The sequence below is a fragment of the Ixodes scapularis genome, unplaced genomic scaffold (assembly GCF_016920785.2).
Source record: "Ixodes scapularis isolate PalLabHiFi unplaced genomic scaffold, ASM1692078v2 PGA_scaffold3__209_contigs__length_174095766, whole genome shotgun sequence".
Taxonomy (NCBI): Eukaryota; Metazoa; Arthropoda; class Arachnida; order Ixodida; family Ixodidae; genus Ixodes; species Ixodes scapularis.
The window spans coordinates 69,594,551-69,611,890 of record NW_024609868.1 but is presented as its reverse complement, the minus strand read 5'-3'; the positions used below and the strand labels follow the sequence as shown (position 1 = coordinate 69,611,890).

General features: G+C 48.3%; 1 protein-coding gene across 3 annotated transcripts in view; it reads left to right on the top strand.

Moving 5' to 3' along the window:
* Nucleotides 1-12,701, top strand: part of LOC8036118 (LIM domain transcription factor LMO4) — a 150,293-nt gene extending 137,592 nt beyond the window's left edge. For all 3 annotated transcript variants that reach the window (XM_042292485.1, XM_042292486.1, XM_042292487.1), the window contains one exon: nt 10,496-12,701. In XM_042292485.1, the coding sequence (XP_042148419.1) occupies nt 10,496-10,751 (256 nt within the window). In that variant the 3' untranslated portion in view covers nt 10,752-12,701. The remainder of the gene's footprint in view (nt 1-10,495) is intronic.
* Nucleotides 12,702-17,340: the final 4,639 nt, after the last annotated feature.

Below are 17,340 nucleotides of genomic sequence, written 5' to 3'. Positions count from 1 at the left end.
ATTATTTGCTTGTGTAGCGTGATGTGAACCAGCGCGGTTTCGCCTATTGATAGGAATATATATAGGGGATTAAAAAATGTAATATTGCTCGATACTCGATTTGGCGTTCCACGCCTGTAAAGTAACGAAAAGGGTGCGCCGTATTTCCAATTGCGTAAATAGAAATAAATAAATAGGAAAGCAAGTCGCTCATAATTGCAATTTAGGGGCTTCTTAGGGACACGTACAGTCGGTGACAGGTTAGGAGTTCAGGGTAGCTCGCCCCACCTCTTTCCACTTGAGCAACGCGAACGTTGGAGGGGAGGTCGCGATCGCTTCGTCTCCAGCGTATGGCTCTGCTGAAGTGGAAAGTTTCAGTTCAGGATGCGATTGTTCGGCCAAAAACAGGAAATACGGCTGAAGGGACACCCGTGGCTAGAATACGTGCTTTCCCTGTAGTTTTATGCTGTTGCCGACTAAAAAGCGCGTACATGGAGTTATAAAGACGGACCTGCAGTAGCCTCGTATTCCATGGTATACTCTGAAGACTCGTTCACACACTTGCGACTGTTTACGACGAGAGCACACACTGCCGCCATCTATCGGGAAGCCGTGGAACACTTGCAATTTACGGAAGATTTTTTTTTTTTCATCAAAAACGTTGGACGATGTTATAAACGACCATTTCTCGTAGAGAAAAATACCTACATTTGATCTCGTAATTATACCTCAAAACCTTCGCTCTAGTTGAATCCAATTCCATGGCCCCCTCGTAGATGGGCTCCAGCGTGCCAGCGTCTCCTCTAGTCGTAATATATTATACTCGTAAACGCCAGCATCTGTGGAAAAATGGCTGATTGCCGTCACCTTGTGAAAAGCCCGGGTGTGTGTGTATGTGAAAAGCTCCCTAAAAGGCGTCTTCGCAGTAAGGACTGGACGGTTCCTGTTAGTAGCTCGGGTCCGCGGCGACGTTTTTGTTATGAGGGACGTCGGGCACCCGGAGTGGGATTATAGTGCATCGGGCTTCGTGGGAAGAAAGAGGAAGAGGTTCGCCAGTATGCAACAAATAATAGCGCAAGAAAAAGAGTATATAATTTAACACATCCCCACACTGCAGTGGCGTGAGTCGAGGAGGCCCTATTGGTTGCGTTCGGAGAAACAGCTAATTGGAACTGTACCGGCTCGCTGCTAACTGCGCTCGTGAACCCAGATAAAAAGATAGAAAAAAATATGGGTAGAGTAAGGAAGCGAGGAAGAGGGGGAAAAAAGAGTGGCTGGCGGAAGGGGGAGGGGCACTGGGTGAGGGAGGGAGGGTAAAGCGTTGGTCGGCGATTTGTGCTCGTTCCCAGGGCCCCGAAGTGGTTTTTAGTGTCAGGAGACCGTTCGTGGGGACCACACTCAAGTGGTAATTTAAGCTCTTCCCAGAAACGTGCCAATCACGGGACGTTCGCGAAAAGTAGGGGAGGGAGCGCCGGCTTTTTCTTTCTTTTTTCATGTATTTGTTTGTGTTTAGCTTCCGTGTTTTCGCTCTCGATCGAAAATTTCCCCATTAGGGAGGGTGGGTACGCGTCCTTTTCCTCAAAACAGCCGTTTTCTCTAACAGAATCCTATATATGCCGTATTTGCTCTTTTTTGTCGGCGTGCCTTATACAAAAGTGCAACTAATAAGCGTTTTATTTTTTTTATTTTTTCTAAGAGTAGGACTCTTAAATTAGCTACGCTCATTTTCAGCGGGGGTCATATTTCTCGTTTGATTCGTTGGCGAGGATATTTAAACTGGCTCCCGCTTGCTCATATTTTGCGACCAGAATACACATATGCGGGCAGTTTCGCGGCACCTATCGTACAAATGCACAAGTGCGACTTATACTAAGGTGCGACTTACATACCTACGTTTTCTTTTTATGAAAATGATTGTTTATTGAGGGTGCGGGGGCATTTATAGGGCGAGAAATGCGGTATGATGTTCGTTGTGCGGTCAGTTGATAGGGGATGGTAGCCATGGGAACGTCGCGGAGAGACCAATTCTGCCGCTCGAAGTAAGCTTTCTTTATTTCTTTTAATCGAGACGAACCCACCCGTGCTTGACATTTGCATACGCCAACCGTCGAGTGGTCTTTTTACGCGATTTTATTTTGATGTATTTTTTAACGCGCTGGACCAAGGTACGAGTGTCCCCGATGTCCTCCGAAATTTGCATAAATTCGATACGCCTATCGGCTAAATTAAATTGGAATCGCCCGCGCTGTCAGGGAAGATCGGCGATGCGTGCGGTGCGATGGGGCAAACGTCCGAACCTCATTTACGAGAGACGACAGACGCCCCAGGTTTGTCTTGACACGGGTGAGCTGAGAATAATAGAAAAAAAGAAAACGTTAGAATGCGTGGTTTTGATGCGTAATGAAATAACCTCTTACATAGAAGGCCATGGTAATACGCGTAGACATAGTCGGGCGTCACCGTACCTGCCTCTGGGAAATAGTATAGGCCTGCCTCTCGGCCAGGTGGCGCTGCGCCGTCCACGAGACGCGATCAGCGCCTCCGCTAGCCTCTGCGACACGCGGCTATTTAATGCTCACTGAGGCGGCGTCCTAGCGTCCCATTACGCACCGGCGTCTGTCCAGGGGCACTGACGGAGCGTTTGGACGGACGCAAAGCGACGCGCAACGGGAACTCTACCTAAATAGGTAGTTTTAGTAGACCGTGTTTCCCGCTCCGCTAGCCCTCCGCTACGAAGAAACCGCCACTGCGCCTGCGCGCCGATGGCCTTGGCTGTAGAGTTCCGAATAGCGGAGGGGCTTAGCGGAGCGGGAAACACGGTCTACTAAAACTCGCTAATATATTCTATTTTGCTCGCCGGGCGCACTGCTCAAAACTTGAGAGCTACAGGTCTGTGGCGCGCGTTCATAACGTGCATGATGAGCCGCGGCGGCCTGTCACATTGGGGAATTGTAGTAGACCGTTCCCGCAGCCCGCTAAGCACCCGGATAGCCCTCCGTAATCCGCCACAAGACCTTGAACTATGCAGAGAAGGCTGGCGGCGCGCATGGGCAGCTGCGGCGTTTTCTTCGGGGATACCGTAGCGGATGAGAAAAACGATCTACTACAACTCCCTATTAATAGCGAGTTTTAGTAGACCGTGTTTCCCGCTCCGCTAAGCCCCTCCGCTACCCGGAACTTTACAGCCAAGGCCATCGGCGCGCAGGCGCAGTGGCGTTTTCTTCGTAGCGGAGGTCTAGCGGAGCGGGAAACACGGTCTACTAAAACTCGCTAATGAAGGCCTGTTCACACATGCAACGGAGCGCTACAAGCATATCGCTGACCTCGCGCTAAGCGCCTGCTGACGAGAGCATTCACCATCTTCGTATCGCATCGTCAAAACTGTTGCTCATGGCAGACGATAACTAGCTGACGAGACGTGAGCTGCGCTACATCAGCGCTTCGCTCCGTGTGAGAACCGTTCTTTATTCTGAAACATTGACCATTCATCTTTCTAGCCAAAAGCGAGTTCCAAGAGCTATATTTGTGAAAGTCTGCATGAGGCATAATAAATGAAATACGCTTGCTTTTTCTTCGGGATTTAGAGAAGCAATAAGTTGTTTCTCTAAAGCTGACGAGATCTGCGCGTAGTTCAACAACCTACGAGTTTCATCATGGCCGCAACCGCGCTCCCTTTACCCCCCCCCCCCCCTTCCCCCCTCCCCCCTTGCCAAATGCTGTCCGCCATTGAATTGCAAACATTCTCCCTGGATTCAGTTGCTTCCTCTCTTATATCTAGGCTCAGTACGTAACTGCAAGGGGAGGCGACGCCACCTAGCGGAGAAAACGTGAGGAAGAGAAGCGGGCAGCTACCACCTAATCAAGCGTCCAGCTAAACCTAGCGCGTCCCGGCGGCCGAAAAGTGCAACGGAGGCTAGGGGATAAAACGCAAGCCGTTGGCGGCCAAAAATGCAGCTCTCTGTACTTCATGCCACCGTACGATTCGGCACTAGCGCTGTGTCATGTTTCGACTAGACGCTCGGACCGGGTCCAGTGAATCCGACCCTGACACGACTCCAAAATTGTGAGGATTCTTCACTAGGTAACGCTAGCCGTTCAACCAAACTTAACCGCACGAGCCCTCTAGAAAAAAAAAAAAAAAAAAAGAAAAAAAGTTACTTTGAATGTGCGTTTGAAAATTACTTCATCACCTTTACAGGAACCGTGAACATTGCCCCGAGCCCTATTCGGAAACACACGGCCAGGGGGGATACAGAGAACGCAGACGCTAAATTGACAGCTTTTGTCCGGTACAGGTGACGCCTCAAAGTTGCCCCAGAGTGCAAACAAGCATTCCTGAGGTGTTCGAATGTCTGCTATACCGGGCTAGAAATGGAAGTGTAGCGATCTCTCCCAGCGGTCGATGGGGGTTCCTATTAATGCGTCACTATACCAGATGGCGCCATCTATATTCGCAACTCCAACGCCCTATAGGTGGCGGGGCGGTAGTTCCAAGATGGCGGAAGAGACGGGGATAGGTTCTCCAGGGTTTCCCGTGCGCCTGCTCGCTGACGCTGGTCAGTGCGCTAAAAATGATTTATTGGCCTGCAAACGCGAAGTGGTTAGGGCAGGATCATATTACAGGTGACGCTGAGATGTTGAAGCGCGTTAGCAAAATGAGCATGCTGATATTTAATAGTTGCAGAAACCTAGACTTGCGAAGCTTTGCGATGGGCGAGCGCGTTTTACGGACCGGCCACGTCACTGCTTGTGGCAGAATATTTTTGGGGGTGATGAAGATATCGTGTTTGCGCTTTGCCTGGCCATTAGTGCTCTAAAAAGTGAGCCGCGCACGCTGACCGTCAAGCTTCGGAAGATTAGCATTCACAGTATTGATGCCTTTGTGTCACAGGCTCGCAACTCGCTGCTCACCTTCTCGGTTTTAGCGTATTGCAACACGTAGTCAAACTGCTCTATGGTTATTGATTGGAAGTTTGTTACCGCGGGCTACCGTGCGGTGTAGCATTGTTATCCGGAGGCTCGCGCTGCGCCTTTGGAGCACAATTTTCGGCGCGTGCCAGGAGCGTTGCCGTGCTCACGGTAGCCAACGGCAGCCTGCGGTAATGCTATGCTAAAACTGCCTATTACCATAATCGGCGTGTTTAAGGGTTTGATTTATTGCTCTACCAAAAATGCATATTTTAATATACCATAGTTTTTTATTGTGTTGTTTGCAGCGTTGCGGCCCCTCTCGCCACAACTCCCCGTTCTACGCTCTCGTCACGAATAGCTGGCTAACACAGACACGCTTAAAATGCTTCGGGCATTTTTTTTTATTTACTTTGTAATTACCTGAAAGCAAGTGCGTGTATTCTATCTTTTGAAAGTGCTTGGAATAAATGGTCATGTTCCTATACGGCCTTAAAACGCACACCCATTCCCGGCGTCTATTGCTCGACATATCGTTGCGCGACCAGTTTTCTCCTACTTAGGGCAACGAATAGACTTTTCGTAGATCCTACGCTAGAGCTCTACAAGAGTAGCGGGAGCGTTTGCCGTCACGTTGAGCACAGATTGAGCTGGCGGCCATGTGCAAGACCAGAAATCTAAAGCGTATTCGATATATGAAAAGTCCCTAATGAAATTAAACATCACGGTCCTTCATGCAACGCTGTTGCGAGGCAGAGCGCAAGAATTCCTATTTTAACGCGCTCACTTTTTTCGCTAAAACGGCTTCACGCATCAAGGCCGACAGCCCTTTTCCGCGCCGCCGCTGCAGTCCCCGTTCCTCTAGTTCTCCGCTCGTCCGCGGGAGGGCGAGCGGCGGGCTGGAGTTGCGATACAATGCAAAGATCGGTGAATTTGGGAAATTCTGTCCTAATAATACGAAAGCGGAGCAGGCAAGAAAAAAAAAATGGTGTTCCCATTTACGGTTGAGCAATACCTCTACAGATGGTCATACGATACTCAATCCGCCCATTTTTTGTCAGCATCTTCCCTTTTAGGCCCCAGTGAAAGGTCGCGTTGCTTCCCGCGTACGGATCATGCTCTGGTTTGTGCTTGAATTGCATGAGCGCTCTCGCGCGCGCGATCGTCACACTTCTCTTTCTAGCCCGCCATACATCCGTCATAATACAACTATTCGGTTTGTATCGTGACAGCCGCAAATAAGAGGCTCGGTAAAACCAAAACAAGGGGTTAAAAAAAAAAAAACAAAAAAAAAACGCACTGATCTGCTGGAAATAACAGGTGTACGGCAACACTTGGATGTTGCGCCAACTCCCCGACTCGTTCATTAGAGCGACTTGGGAGGACTGCATAGAATAGCGCCGGCGTGTTTGATGAGGGAAAGCCTCGCAGCTGCTTGTGGTTTTCTCATGACGTGGCTCGGCGAGCGACCAATCCCGGAAGAGAATTTGGGTCAGGAAGGGAGAGGGGGCCCGGGGCGTCTGGGCCAGTTCCAAACGGGTTTATCGTCTGCTCCCTTATTACCGGACCGCTAAATTGCTCTCGGAGTAAACATCTCGTTCAAATATTTCTCGAGAAAGGCATCGGCCGCGGTCACCCTGATAGATCGATTTCATTTTAGCGCTCCTCGAGGTAATTAATACTGGCGCCAATAAACGAATACATTTTTGTTTTCTTTTTCTTTCCATTTATTTATTTTAATGTAAAGGTCCTTTTGCTAAGGGCATTATGTAGGGGGGGAAGGAGGAGGATTGGGGGGGGGGGGGGGACATTCATTGAAAAAATTAAAAACAGGAGAATCACCGATGCAAACAATCGGACCAAAAACAAATCGATGAATAATCAATAAAATCAATCGGAACTACCGAAGCAAAAACACGAATGAGTCAGTAACAAGTCATATAATAACTTAATGTCTACAAATAAGAGCGCAAAAAACTCAGTAACAATGCGATCAGGGAGGTTGCTCCAGCAGACGGCTGTTTCCAACAAAAACAAAAAGTAAAATACAGAAATGAAAAGGTCCTTTGATCACGGGCCTGCGTAACCGATGAATCGTCGAGATTGCACGCCCTCGGAGGGCTACCTCTTTTCGAAACAGAGCAGAAATGATTCCATCGCATTCGCGACGCCTTTTGCCAGTGCGTGCGGACGATTTGGGTAGTGCTGGCGTTATTATAATAAATTGGATTCAGTTTTCCTCCAAAACGATAGTAAGTGGAACCTGGTGCTCTTTCGAAAACTGCTTGCCTTCTCTTATATCTGCTACGCTGATTTCCCGAGGCCGCCACTGTTTGAGCACGAAGGCCGCGTTGGCGTGCGGCGAGGACCCGGATCGAATGGCAAGCTTCGTGCCCTAGAAATGGCGATTGCCAACGTTGCTTGCTCAAGTTTCGAAAAGTCTCTCTTTCACTTGTGGACAGGTTCTTCGATATCCTTGGTCAGTTCCTTGGACCTCGAGGATTTCGCGGAGAACACGTCTCTCCTGCCATTCAGGGATAATTTTGCCGCGTATGATTCGTTGCCAGACAGAAATCCCCATAAGCAATCATTTTGTGCGATCCTGTGATTAGACGGCATAATCGGGCTAGTAAGATATTTATGCAGCTAAAACTTTTTCTTTTTTAAACATTGGTGTTGCACATTTGCTTGTTTGTGTTTGTTACCTTGTCCTAAAAGTACGACCGTTGCACTTATATATGGAATAGCCGAGCGGGCGAGGTTTGAGCGCTACTACGATGGGAAAGCAATCTCTTTCGAGGTTGACCGAATTGTGCACTTAATCGCCCCTTCCGATCTCATCTTTTCGTTCTTCCCCCGACATTCAGTACGGGGGGGTGAGAGAGCGGGAATATGGGAGAGGAGGAACATGGGAGGGACTTTCCCTCTAAGCAAATATATAGATTATCCATTAACACGATGTCGACATTAGCGCAGACCATCGCGTGTGTAGTCGTACTACTACAAAGAGCTTCGAAGCGTGAACGCTAACGGAGTCTCGCCCCCCTCCTTTTTCCAAATGAATAAATAAATAATAAAAGGAAAAGTGTCCAAAAACAAGAAGGCCACGACGAGAGGAGGGTATCTGGTAGGGGGAGCGGGACGTGTTTTACCGTGGGGGCCAAAGAAGGGTAGTGGGGGACAAAATTTAGGAGTGCCCGGGGGCTCGAGCGGAACCCATATTACTCGGAGGCCGCTGCGTATCTTGCCGAGGAGGGATACGGGAAGGCTTTGGGGAAGGAGGAGGAAGGGGAGAGGGACGGCGTATTATTTGCTCCGAACCTGAGCGCACAAACCTTTCCGTCCGGCGGCGGCGGAGGCGATACGACCCAACGAACAGCAGTACGTCTGTCTGTCTTTCTCATATAGAGATATACATCAATATATATATATCACCGGCGAACGGCAGCGGCGTCAGTGCCCCCCCCCCCCCCCCCCCCCCCCCTCCGATCACCGAAATTGGTTTCCTCCTTTCCCTTTTTCGGTGAGGGATGAGAGGGTGCGGAGAATAGCGGCGGGCGCGGCGAGGAGGGGCACGGGGGGAAGGGAAGATTGTGGTGGTATAGAGAAGGGGGGGGGGGGGGGGGGGGGGGGCAAAAATCTCATATCGAGGGGCAGCCGCCTATATGTATAATGGTAATACCAACAACAGCAAGAGAACCAGCGGACCCTGGCACGGCAACAGCGGCTGCTGTGGCAGAGCTACATTCCCGTGTTACTCGATCTCATTTTACAACTGGAAGCTTGGCCGCTGGTCCAAGCGCGCGCGGGAGCCCGCGCCGCGCGCGCGCTTGCTCGCGCCCGTTTGCCGCACCGCCCTCCCGGTCGCGGCTGGTTATCGTCGCGTTTTAGTACTGCGGACCTCCGCGATCGGGGGTCCGCAGGAAGAAAGGGATAAGAAAACATGGCGGCGGCCACTTTATGATGAAGGAGGCCAGGTGGGGGACGCCGGGGGAATAGTTATGTCGAGGGGAAAGGTCGATCTAGGAAGTCGCAGAGCTTCGCGACGATGAGACTTCAGGAAGCGGGCAGTTTATTTGATCCTTGGCTACATCTTATCGTAGGGGTGCCAACGCGTCGTATGACCCGTTGGACATTTAGTGGCGCATATGTATCGGCCTTTACTCTACAACTTTGCATTTTCCACCACTAAGAGGAGCGTTTCGTTGTAACGGATGTATTTGTAACTGACAAGAACTAATGCCGCTCATTTATCAGCGCAGTCACGGGCAGTAGTAGTCCCTCTGAAAATGTTCATTTCTCTTTATTCTGGGGCAAATATTACATTGGTATGGAAATACACCTCACTACGCGAAGATCCAGTGGTTTTGGCGCAGACATGTTTTGCGTAGTTGGAACGGCTGGATGCTCCACAACCGCGGTTTTTTCCCCTTTTGAATTGGGAAGGGCGGCTGCTGTCTTCTATCCTCATGGGCATCTCGGGCACCAGTCAAGGCAGCCGTCTCAGCTGTCTCGGCGAACTCGGTATCTTGGTGCGCCAGCGACCACCCTCTTCTTCCGCGCCGCGCGACACGTGGACAGAGCGATGTGTGTGTGTTCTGTCGGACGCTAGGTGCTTACAATTATCAGATTCGGCGCTGTAGATGTACAGTGCTAATCACACTTGTCTATAACGCGCGAGCGTGCGGCTTTCTCCGGGGAGCGCTAGACTGGTGGCGTTCGCGGAAACTATGCTAGTCACGTGGCGCAACATGGAACGGCCCGCTCGAGGGGTGTCGTCCTGCCCACTCTATCAGCTGGCGGCGAACTTGGAAGGCTGCTCGCAGCACGCTTCACGCTCGCTTCTGACCGCTTATCTATGCGCAGTCCTGTTGAATCCGGTCAATTGATACACTTTTGTTTTTTGCATAGTAGCAAGCCTTATAGCAGCTTGATAAGCGATGAAAGTAAAGTGCTTTATGATATATATCTGTTTTTTGATGATGACATCGTTGATATGCCTTCATGCTTTAGTTTGTTTATTGTTCGAGCAATGATTTTTGTAAAAAGCGTGCGAGCAGCGAGCAGCCATCCGCGTTCGCCGCAAGCTGATAGAGTATGCAGGACAACCCTCGAGCGGGCCGTTCCATGTTGTGCCACGTGACTACTTAGTTTCCACGAATGCCACCAGTCTAGCGCTCCCCGGAGAAAGCCGCACGCTCGCGCGTTATAGACAATTCTCTAGTTACTAACGGCACATGGAATAATGCCATCTTTTTTTTAATTGACCATGTGGACGATTTGAGTTTTAACAAATCATACAAATTAGGATTGTTTTGCTCATTAGCGCTTTGGTGTTGAAACAGGAACGATGTGAAGATGAACCTGCATTTTGCCAGAACATAGAAGTTGCCAAAGCAATTGAACAGTGTCTGTGGCAGTTTCTACCTTCTGGCACAGAAGTGTCCCAACTAGTATGACTTTTGTCCGCTCTTTACAGATCTCGGATGGCCCCAATGATTCAATGCGTTTCTTTCTTTTGTTTATTTGATTGACACGTCCAAGTCGTACTGCCTGGCTTTGTTGATGATCCTCACACCCCTGCTCCGACTCCTTCTGCTCCTTGCAGGTTGTTTGGCACGTCGGGCGCCTGTTCGGGCTGCGGCCAGATGATCCCGGCCAACGACTACGTGATGCGGGCCGCCCAAAATGTCTACCATGTCAAGTGCTTTGCCTGCGTCAAGTGCCACAGCCAGCTGGTGCCCGGCGACCGGTACAACTTGGTCAACGGGAGCGTGCTCTGTGAGCAGGACTGCCTCAAGATGCTCAAGGGCTCGCCAGCCACTGTGCGCAAGGGCAAAGTGCGTGCCGCCATCAAGGTCTGATGGCCTGTCCGCCACACCACCCCCTGCAGCAACCGCACATCGCCACGCCTTTCGCCTCTGCCCCTTTCCCCTTCCCCTCACCCTCCCCCCGACCCCCCCACCTCCACGCCCCACGGTTTCTTGCGGCAACTGCGCGTGCGCCAACATTTGACGAGAACCACGACGGAGCCCGCTTGCCATCGACGACAGCACTGGTCGACCCGCCATCGGCGCAGCCTTCCTTCGAAGACTCCTAACGACAAATCGAGACGGACTGGTTGTCATTGCAGCCACACGAAGTGTACGACGATCCAGCCTGCACAAAATTCGTCGCCGTTTGGGACAGGAAACCACTCAACGGTGTACAGGACAACGGTTTCTTGCCGTGTCCTTTGACCGAGGGAAACTAATTGGCACACTCATAGAAGGGAAGAGGAACTCAGAATCAATCGAGGATCTCGATCTTTCACGTTCTGACTCACTCGCACGCGAATGCCCATACCTCGGACTGTCGGCCTGGGTGGGGCACGTCGCCGTCATCTAACAATTCTCAACGTGGGTTGGCCAAGAAGGCTCAGTGCAAGTTTTCCATCATCCCATAGTTGGTTTGCAATAAGAGGAGGCTGAGAAGGTTAATGCGAAAGGAGGGGAAAAAGGCAGAGAGGCGTGAATGCTCACGCGGCTGAAGCACTTCTCATCAGACACGCACACCAACAAAACATCCAGCGTCAACTTTTTTTTTTTGTCTCTTTTCAGCGTCAAGCAAGAGAAACGGTTCTCCCTGTCCCATGATTTATGTTTTTGTACATACCAGCTGCTTTTGAGTTGCACAGGTTGAGATCTGAATCACCTCCGAGAGATCAGTCTGAGAACAATAACAGAAATCGGTTTTGCGGCTTTTCTGTTTCTGTTTGTTTCCATACATGTGGCAGCTTACTCCTTGGTTGAGGTTGAAGGCCGTTTGGGGAGGCTTAGCAATGCAATCTGACACTCAAAACGCTATGCAATGACAAGTGACAGCAAAGCTGACACCAACATGCCATGATAGGCAATCTCTGAGGGGAAATAAAACCAGCGGGAAAGCATTATATTTGGATCACAAAGGAAGGCTAGATATGCTTAGAAGTGTAAGAACTTTGTTTTCCTGTTATTGCTTCTCTTTTGTTCAGAGAGAGAGAGAAAGCTTGCGCACAAAATGGGGATCCTGATTTGTTGTTGTTTTGCAGCACTCCCCGACAAACATGCATGAAAAATCAATCCAAGTTTGTTTTTTTTTTTTCTTTTTTTTTGCTGTTGAAAGCGGTCTGCAAGTCACATATGCTTTGTTTTGTGACACGCATTTCTGAATTCCGAAAGAGGCGAACGGAATTAATGTCGGCAACAATAATGTCAGCACCCCAGGGACATCGACTAAGCAATATGGCCTAACCTGTCTGCCTCTGTGAAGACCATGTGTGGATGTGCGGTCAAGATTTTCATCATTATTTCGTGCATGTGGGGCTAGCTGCACACCAAATCAATAAGTTGTCTGTTCTCTCAAGCAGTACGAAGATTGTGACGATGAAACAAACTACGGACGTGCTCATCAGCCCCTGCCTCCACTTTCATCTTTCGGCTTTCTGTTGTTACCCCGAAGCGAGAAAGACTGACTCTCTTCCCCTACAGAGGGAGGGGGAAGTGAAGCGACCCCTCAGCATCATTGTTTAAAGACCACAGTCACTTTTTTTTTTTTTTAGTTTTACCATGTAATAAGGAGTACTAATTACCATTGCGCCTCTAGTTTTTTCGTTACTTCATTTTGTGCCCTTCAATCTTTTTGTCCGTCATTTACCTGAAGGAGGGAACCTCTTCTTTCTTTTTTTTTTTCTCTTATTTTCAATACAAAAAGTTTTTCTTTGCCCACTCTGCTGTCAATATATAAATATATATACAAACATTTTATTTGAAATAAAAGGTTCAACTGCTGTGTAATCTGCCCTTCTCAATGTCTGCACACAAAGCAGGGTCAAGGACAACAGTGCCTCAGAGGTTGAGGTTCAGCATCGATTTCCTGGAAGTTTCCTCTCAGTTTATGTGATCTTAGTTTCCTCCTTTCCTATACGGAGTCTATTCTTGTTTTCAGCTCAAGAGCCACAGTAAAAGAAGTCCGGCTTCTTGCGGAGCATTACTAATTTTCCCCTTTATGTGGAGAATTAAGATATATGTAGGTGCATTTTTGGAAGATATTCGTTATCTTATCATAACATACAAGTTTCAAATGCCAAATGCTTTGCTTCTTTCTCCGACAATCAAATTGTGCAAGAACTAATTTGCGTGGCATATGAACAATCTGCAAAATATCCTTTTTTCTTGAGGTGAAAATGAGTATAGCTAAAGTCAATGGATCTGGGAAAGTTGCACCATTGGCTTTCTGCCTGTTAGCCGGACACAAATACCAACATACAGACGATAAAACCTCTCATAGTGATTGGCTGATCGGTTTCGGTTGCCATTGTGATCACCATTTTGGGCCTTTCAAAGCTTCGAAAGGGTCATTCCAACCAGTTGCACCAAGATCGCTATAGACCATCATCGTATTGAAAGCGTTCCTCGGCGAATATAAGCATCTTTGGCACTGTGCATACAAAAAACTTAACACTTGTGTCTATATCCCCAGATATCTTGCACCTATGTTGCTCTTGCGTACTTCAAGACAGGAAAATTGTTCTTCAGTGTCTCCGAGCACTGATGCCGCATGTGATGGCATACATCTTCGTACCAATCACACTGACAGGTTTTGTCGTCTGTATGGTGGTATTTGTTTGTGTCTGGGTAGCAGGTGGGAAGGCAGTGGCGCTACTTTCTCTGGTCCAGTGACTTTAAGTCAAGCAAAGAAGGGATTGGAGATGATAGGTGCACATGGCTGAACTATTTGGATGGAGTGGCAGTTGCATTATCTAATTAGCGTTTAATTTGGACAACTGATGTAGATATTGAGGGAGGGATAAAGAAGCAAAAGCGAAAAGTACCAGTGTTCATACATCAGCCTTTTCTCTGTCTCGAACCCCGCCAGCATCAAGTATTGACTATTAATGCGATAGCATTATTGAGCTACTCGCCACAGATTTCTGTGTATGTAGCTTATCATGTAGTCAACTTTGCCTAAATTTAGTGAAAATTGACTACATCTGTCTTATGCACCAATTCAGGTTCCCTGCTAAATTTAGCGGAAAAATTAAGTTCACGTGACCTATGCACCGATTTAGGTTCCCCGCTAATTTTTGTGGAAATGTAACTACATGTGTCCCTGCACCAATTCAGGTTCCCCTCTAAATTTAGCGGAAAAATTGACTTCAAGTGACCTATGCATCAATACAGGTTCCCCATTAAATTTAACAGAAAATTGACTTCACGTGACCTATGCGCCAATTCAGGTTCCCCGTTTAATTTAGCGGAATCAGGTTCACCGCTAAATTTAGCGGGAAAGATTGACCACGTGACCTATGCATAAATTCAGGTTCCCCGCTGAATTCAGCGGGGAACCGAAGACGTGTCCGAGTGTGCCACATTAAATGCTATCGCATGCATAGATAACCACCCTTGTGGTTTCTACAAAGTTGTCTCCGCCATCATTTTTTTTTTTTTTTTTTTGCTTGATGGTTGCAGTGTTTAATGGTGCAATTAAGTTTGGGGGGAGGGAGACATCCTACTTTGTTTGCCCATCGTAAGGCTCTAGAATTAAAAACGTTTTTTGTTCTGACCGCCGGTTCTATCTTGACCCTTACCGCTGTGTCATTATCGTTCTATAAAACTTTCTTGCTTCATTTTCGTCACCCAAACGTTTAAAGGTGCACTAGGGAAAACAAGACACCTTCACTGCAAAGGTTACATTTCGTTTCACCCTACGATGGATTGCCACTCCAATGCTGCAAGTATGTCACGTGACTCGCGCTAACTGCACCTCCCTACTCCATCTGGAAGAGCACGTGGCGGCTCCTCATGCTTGATTGGCTCCGACGGCTTCTAGCGTCCGGTGTGGTACATCCTGAGTGAAACGAATCGTAGCACGTAAGGGTTACAGACGCCCTTTAGTTAGGTGCTACGCATTCGTCATCACTGTTCTGAGTCCCTGCTACGACATGCACGATGAGTGCAAGGAATGGCGAAAACGGTTTGTATCTCCTACATTGTTTTGGAACTTGCATTTGCCATTCAGATCGTACGAGTTCGTAGTCTATTAGCGACGAGGTGTTTAAGTAGCGCCACCTCGCGGGCGCTCACCTTTGACGTAGTACCGAGTGTGATTTGAGCAGAAGATTCGCCAAGTAATCGCACGGAGTACTTATGTTAGTTCCCTTGTGTCTCAATCGATAACTAAATATTTCGAAAAGCGCGTATGACGTGCGAGTAATTTTCCGTACTGAATTCGGTATCTCCATTCACTTTTAAAATAGGCATACTTTAAAGTGTTCAAAAACGTGCGTGGACCTTGACGTTACAGCTTGCGCGGCGTGCGTCAAGGTGTCCCCGATTCTTTTTCTGTTAGATCTGTGGCGACGACTGTCTAAAAATTTGTTTTGTCACTAGAGTGTAAGACGTGCTGTCATCTTAGCTGGGCGTGCGCACATTGTCGTGTTGCATGGCGCAGCAGACGTTTTGGCTAGCATGAAGCTTGCCGCTACCGAAACTTTCGTCGCGATTCGACAGTCGCTGGAGAGTATTTATACGATACCGTGCATACCTTGTTTTCTTAAGTGGCCTCCTTTTCTTTCAAATACAATGTTTGGTAGAGGAGTTTGCGACATCACGACTTCCGCTCCAAGGAAAAGCTGAAATTCCCTTAACATTTAAACTCGACCGGCCCATCAAGAACACTTTTTTTTTTTAAGGATGAATTATAAATTGAAACTTCTCGCTGAGAAGCGCACCACACCCCCCATTTTGCCACAAATATATATATATATATATATATATATATATATATATATATATATATTTATTTTAGTTTGCAAAATCAAACACAGAAACGGTCGTAATCCATGACATGTTCATAAGTTACATGTGCATAATTCATTTTCTGGTATGCCGAAGTGTCGGGGAAACATGTTATAGCTCCATGTTCTCCGTGATAGGTGGTATACTGTGATAAAGCGCTGAATATTTTACGTTTATTGTCCAGCGCTACTGCGGTAGAGAACAGTATATCACCATCCCGGGGCTTCCACTCTTCAGCACCAAGAGTGTTCGCTTAGCAAGGCCACGCGTGCCACGTTTCCAAAATGTCATGCCAAAAAACGCGTGATACAGACGTAAATCGCGAACAGCACATGAAGCCCGAGCTGACGCAACACCACCTAGAGTCAAAGCCTGTGCGCTAAACTGTTGACGTCATCAGAGTGAGTTCAAAGCGAAGATACAGATTGGATACGAGTGCTACGTCAGTGCTCGGCTGGGCCTCGAGTCCAATCAACGCGTCTAAGGACCTTTGGCATCGAGTTCGGGTCCAATATACCTTTCTGGAAACGCCAGTGCCACCAGTGAGCGCTCCGGAGCATTATTGGAAGTTTGAGGGTGTTGTGCCCTTTAGCCAAGCCAAGTGTAGCCTAGTCGAGCTTTTGCATGCAAGATCCATGGCGCAAGCTACCGCCCAAACTGCAGCACCATTCTTAATCCAATCATGCATCTAGGCGAGTTAACGGTTTTCGAACATTGTTAAAACAATCTGCGTTTTTTTTTTTATCATTATTATTATTGACAAAGGAAAATAAAATATACTAGCTATGCTCTGTTCGCCCTAAGCTGAGACTGCAGCCAAAGGTACAAGCGCGAGCTAGCCCGCGCTCCTGGCTTTGATATTTGCATTTCTAGCGCGAGTGCATGTTCTGCTGAAGAGCACTTAAAAGCAGCGAGCTCGAGCTTTCGTGCTTAAAGGCCGACGACAAGTTCGCGCGTTTCACTTTCCCCCCGCTTCCTCCTCTCCTCCTTTCACCTTGTGTACCGTTGCCTGTCCTCCTCCCCCAGGGTGAGGAGGATCTTCTGCCTTGCAGAACCTCGTGTCTGGTCGTCGGCCTTTAAAAGTGGATGGAAACGAAATGTTTGCTCTTATTTCTTAGTTTATATATGGTCTATGATGTGGCGGCAGCCTAGAAACACTAATCTAGACTTCTATTTCTGGGCAGCCGGCAGAAAAGTCAGGAAAACTAATTTTAAAACGAGGAACAGGTTTTAAGATTGCCCCTGGTGGCGGCCTGTGAAGCTCCGTTGAAATGCCGCCACGTCATCGGCCTCTAAGAAGCAGCGCCAAATCGCGGCAGTATAGCTTTCTCGTGGAGTTACTTAGTCCTGAATGTGACTTGGCGGAGGACGCTGTGTCTACTATGTTGAATATGTTAACTTCCACATTGCTTCCGCAACATGCATTCTACACAATCAAGATGGCCGTTCTTTGCAGATTTTAGGTAGGAGCTTGATCTCAGGATGTGAGCACCTCTCCCGGGTCAAGCATGCTCCCCTCCCCCCTTCCTCCCCCCGGATGCGCTGTGAATAACGCGCTCAATTATGGCACCCAGTGGGATTCCTTATGTGCATTGCTTGCAGGTGTTGCCATTGCAGGGTGCTGACGGTTATTTCT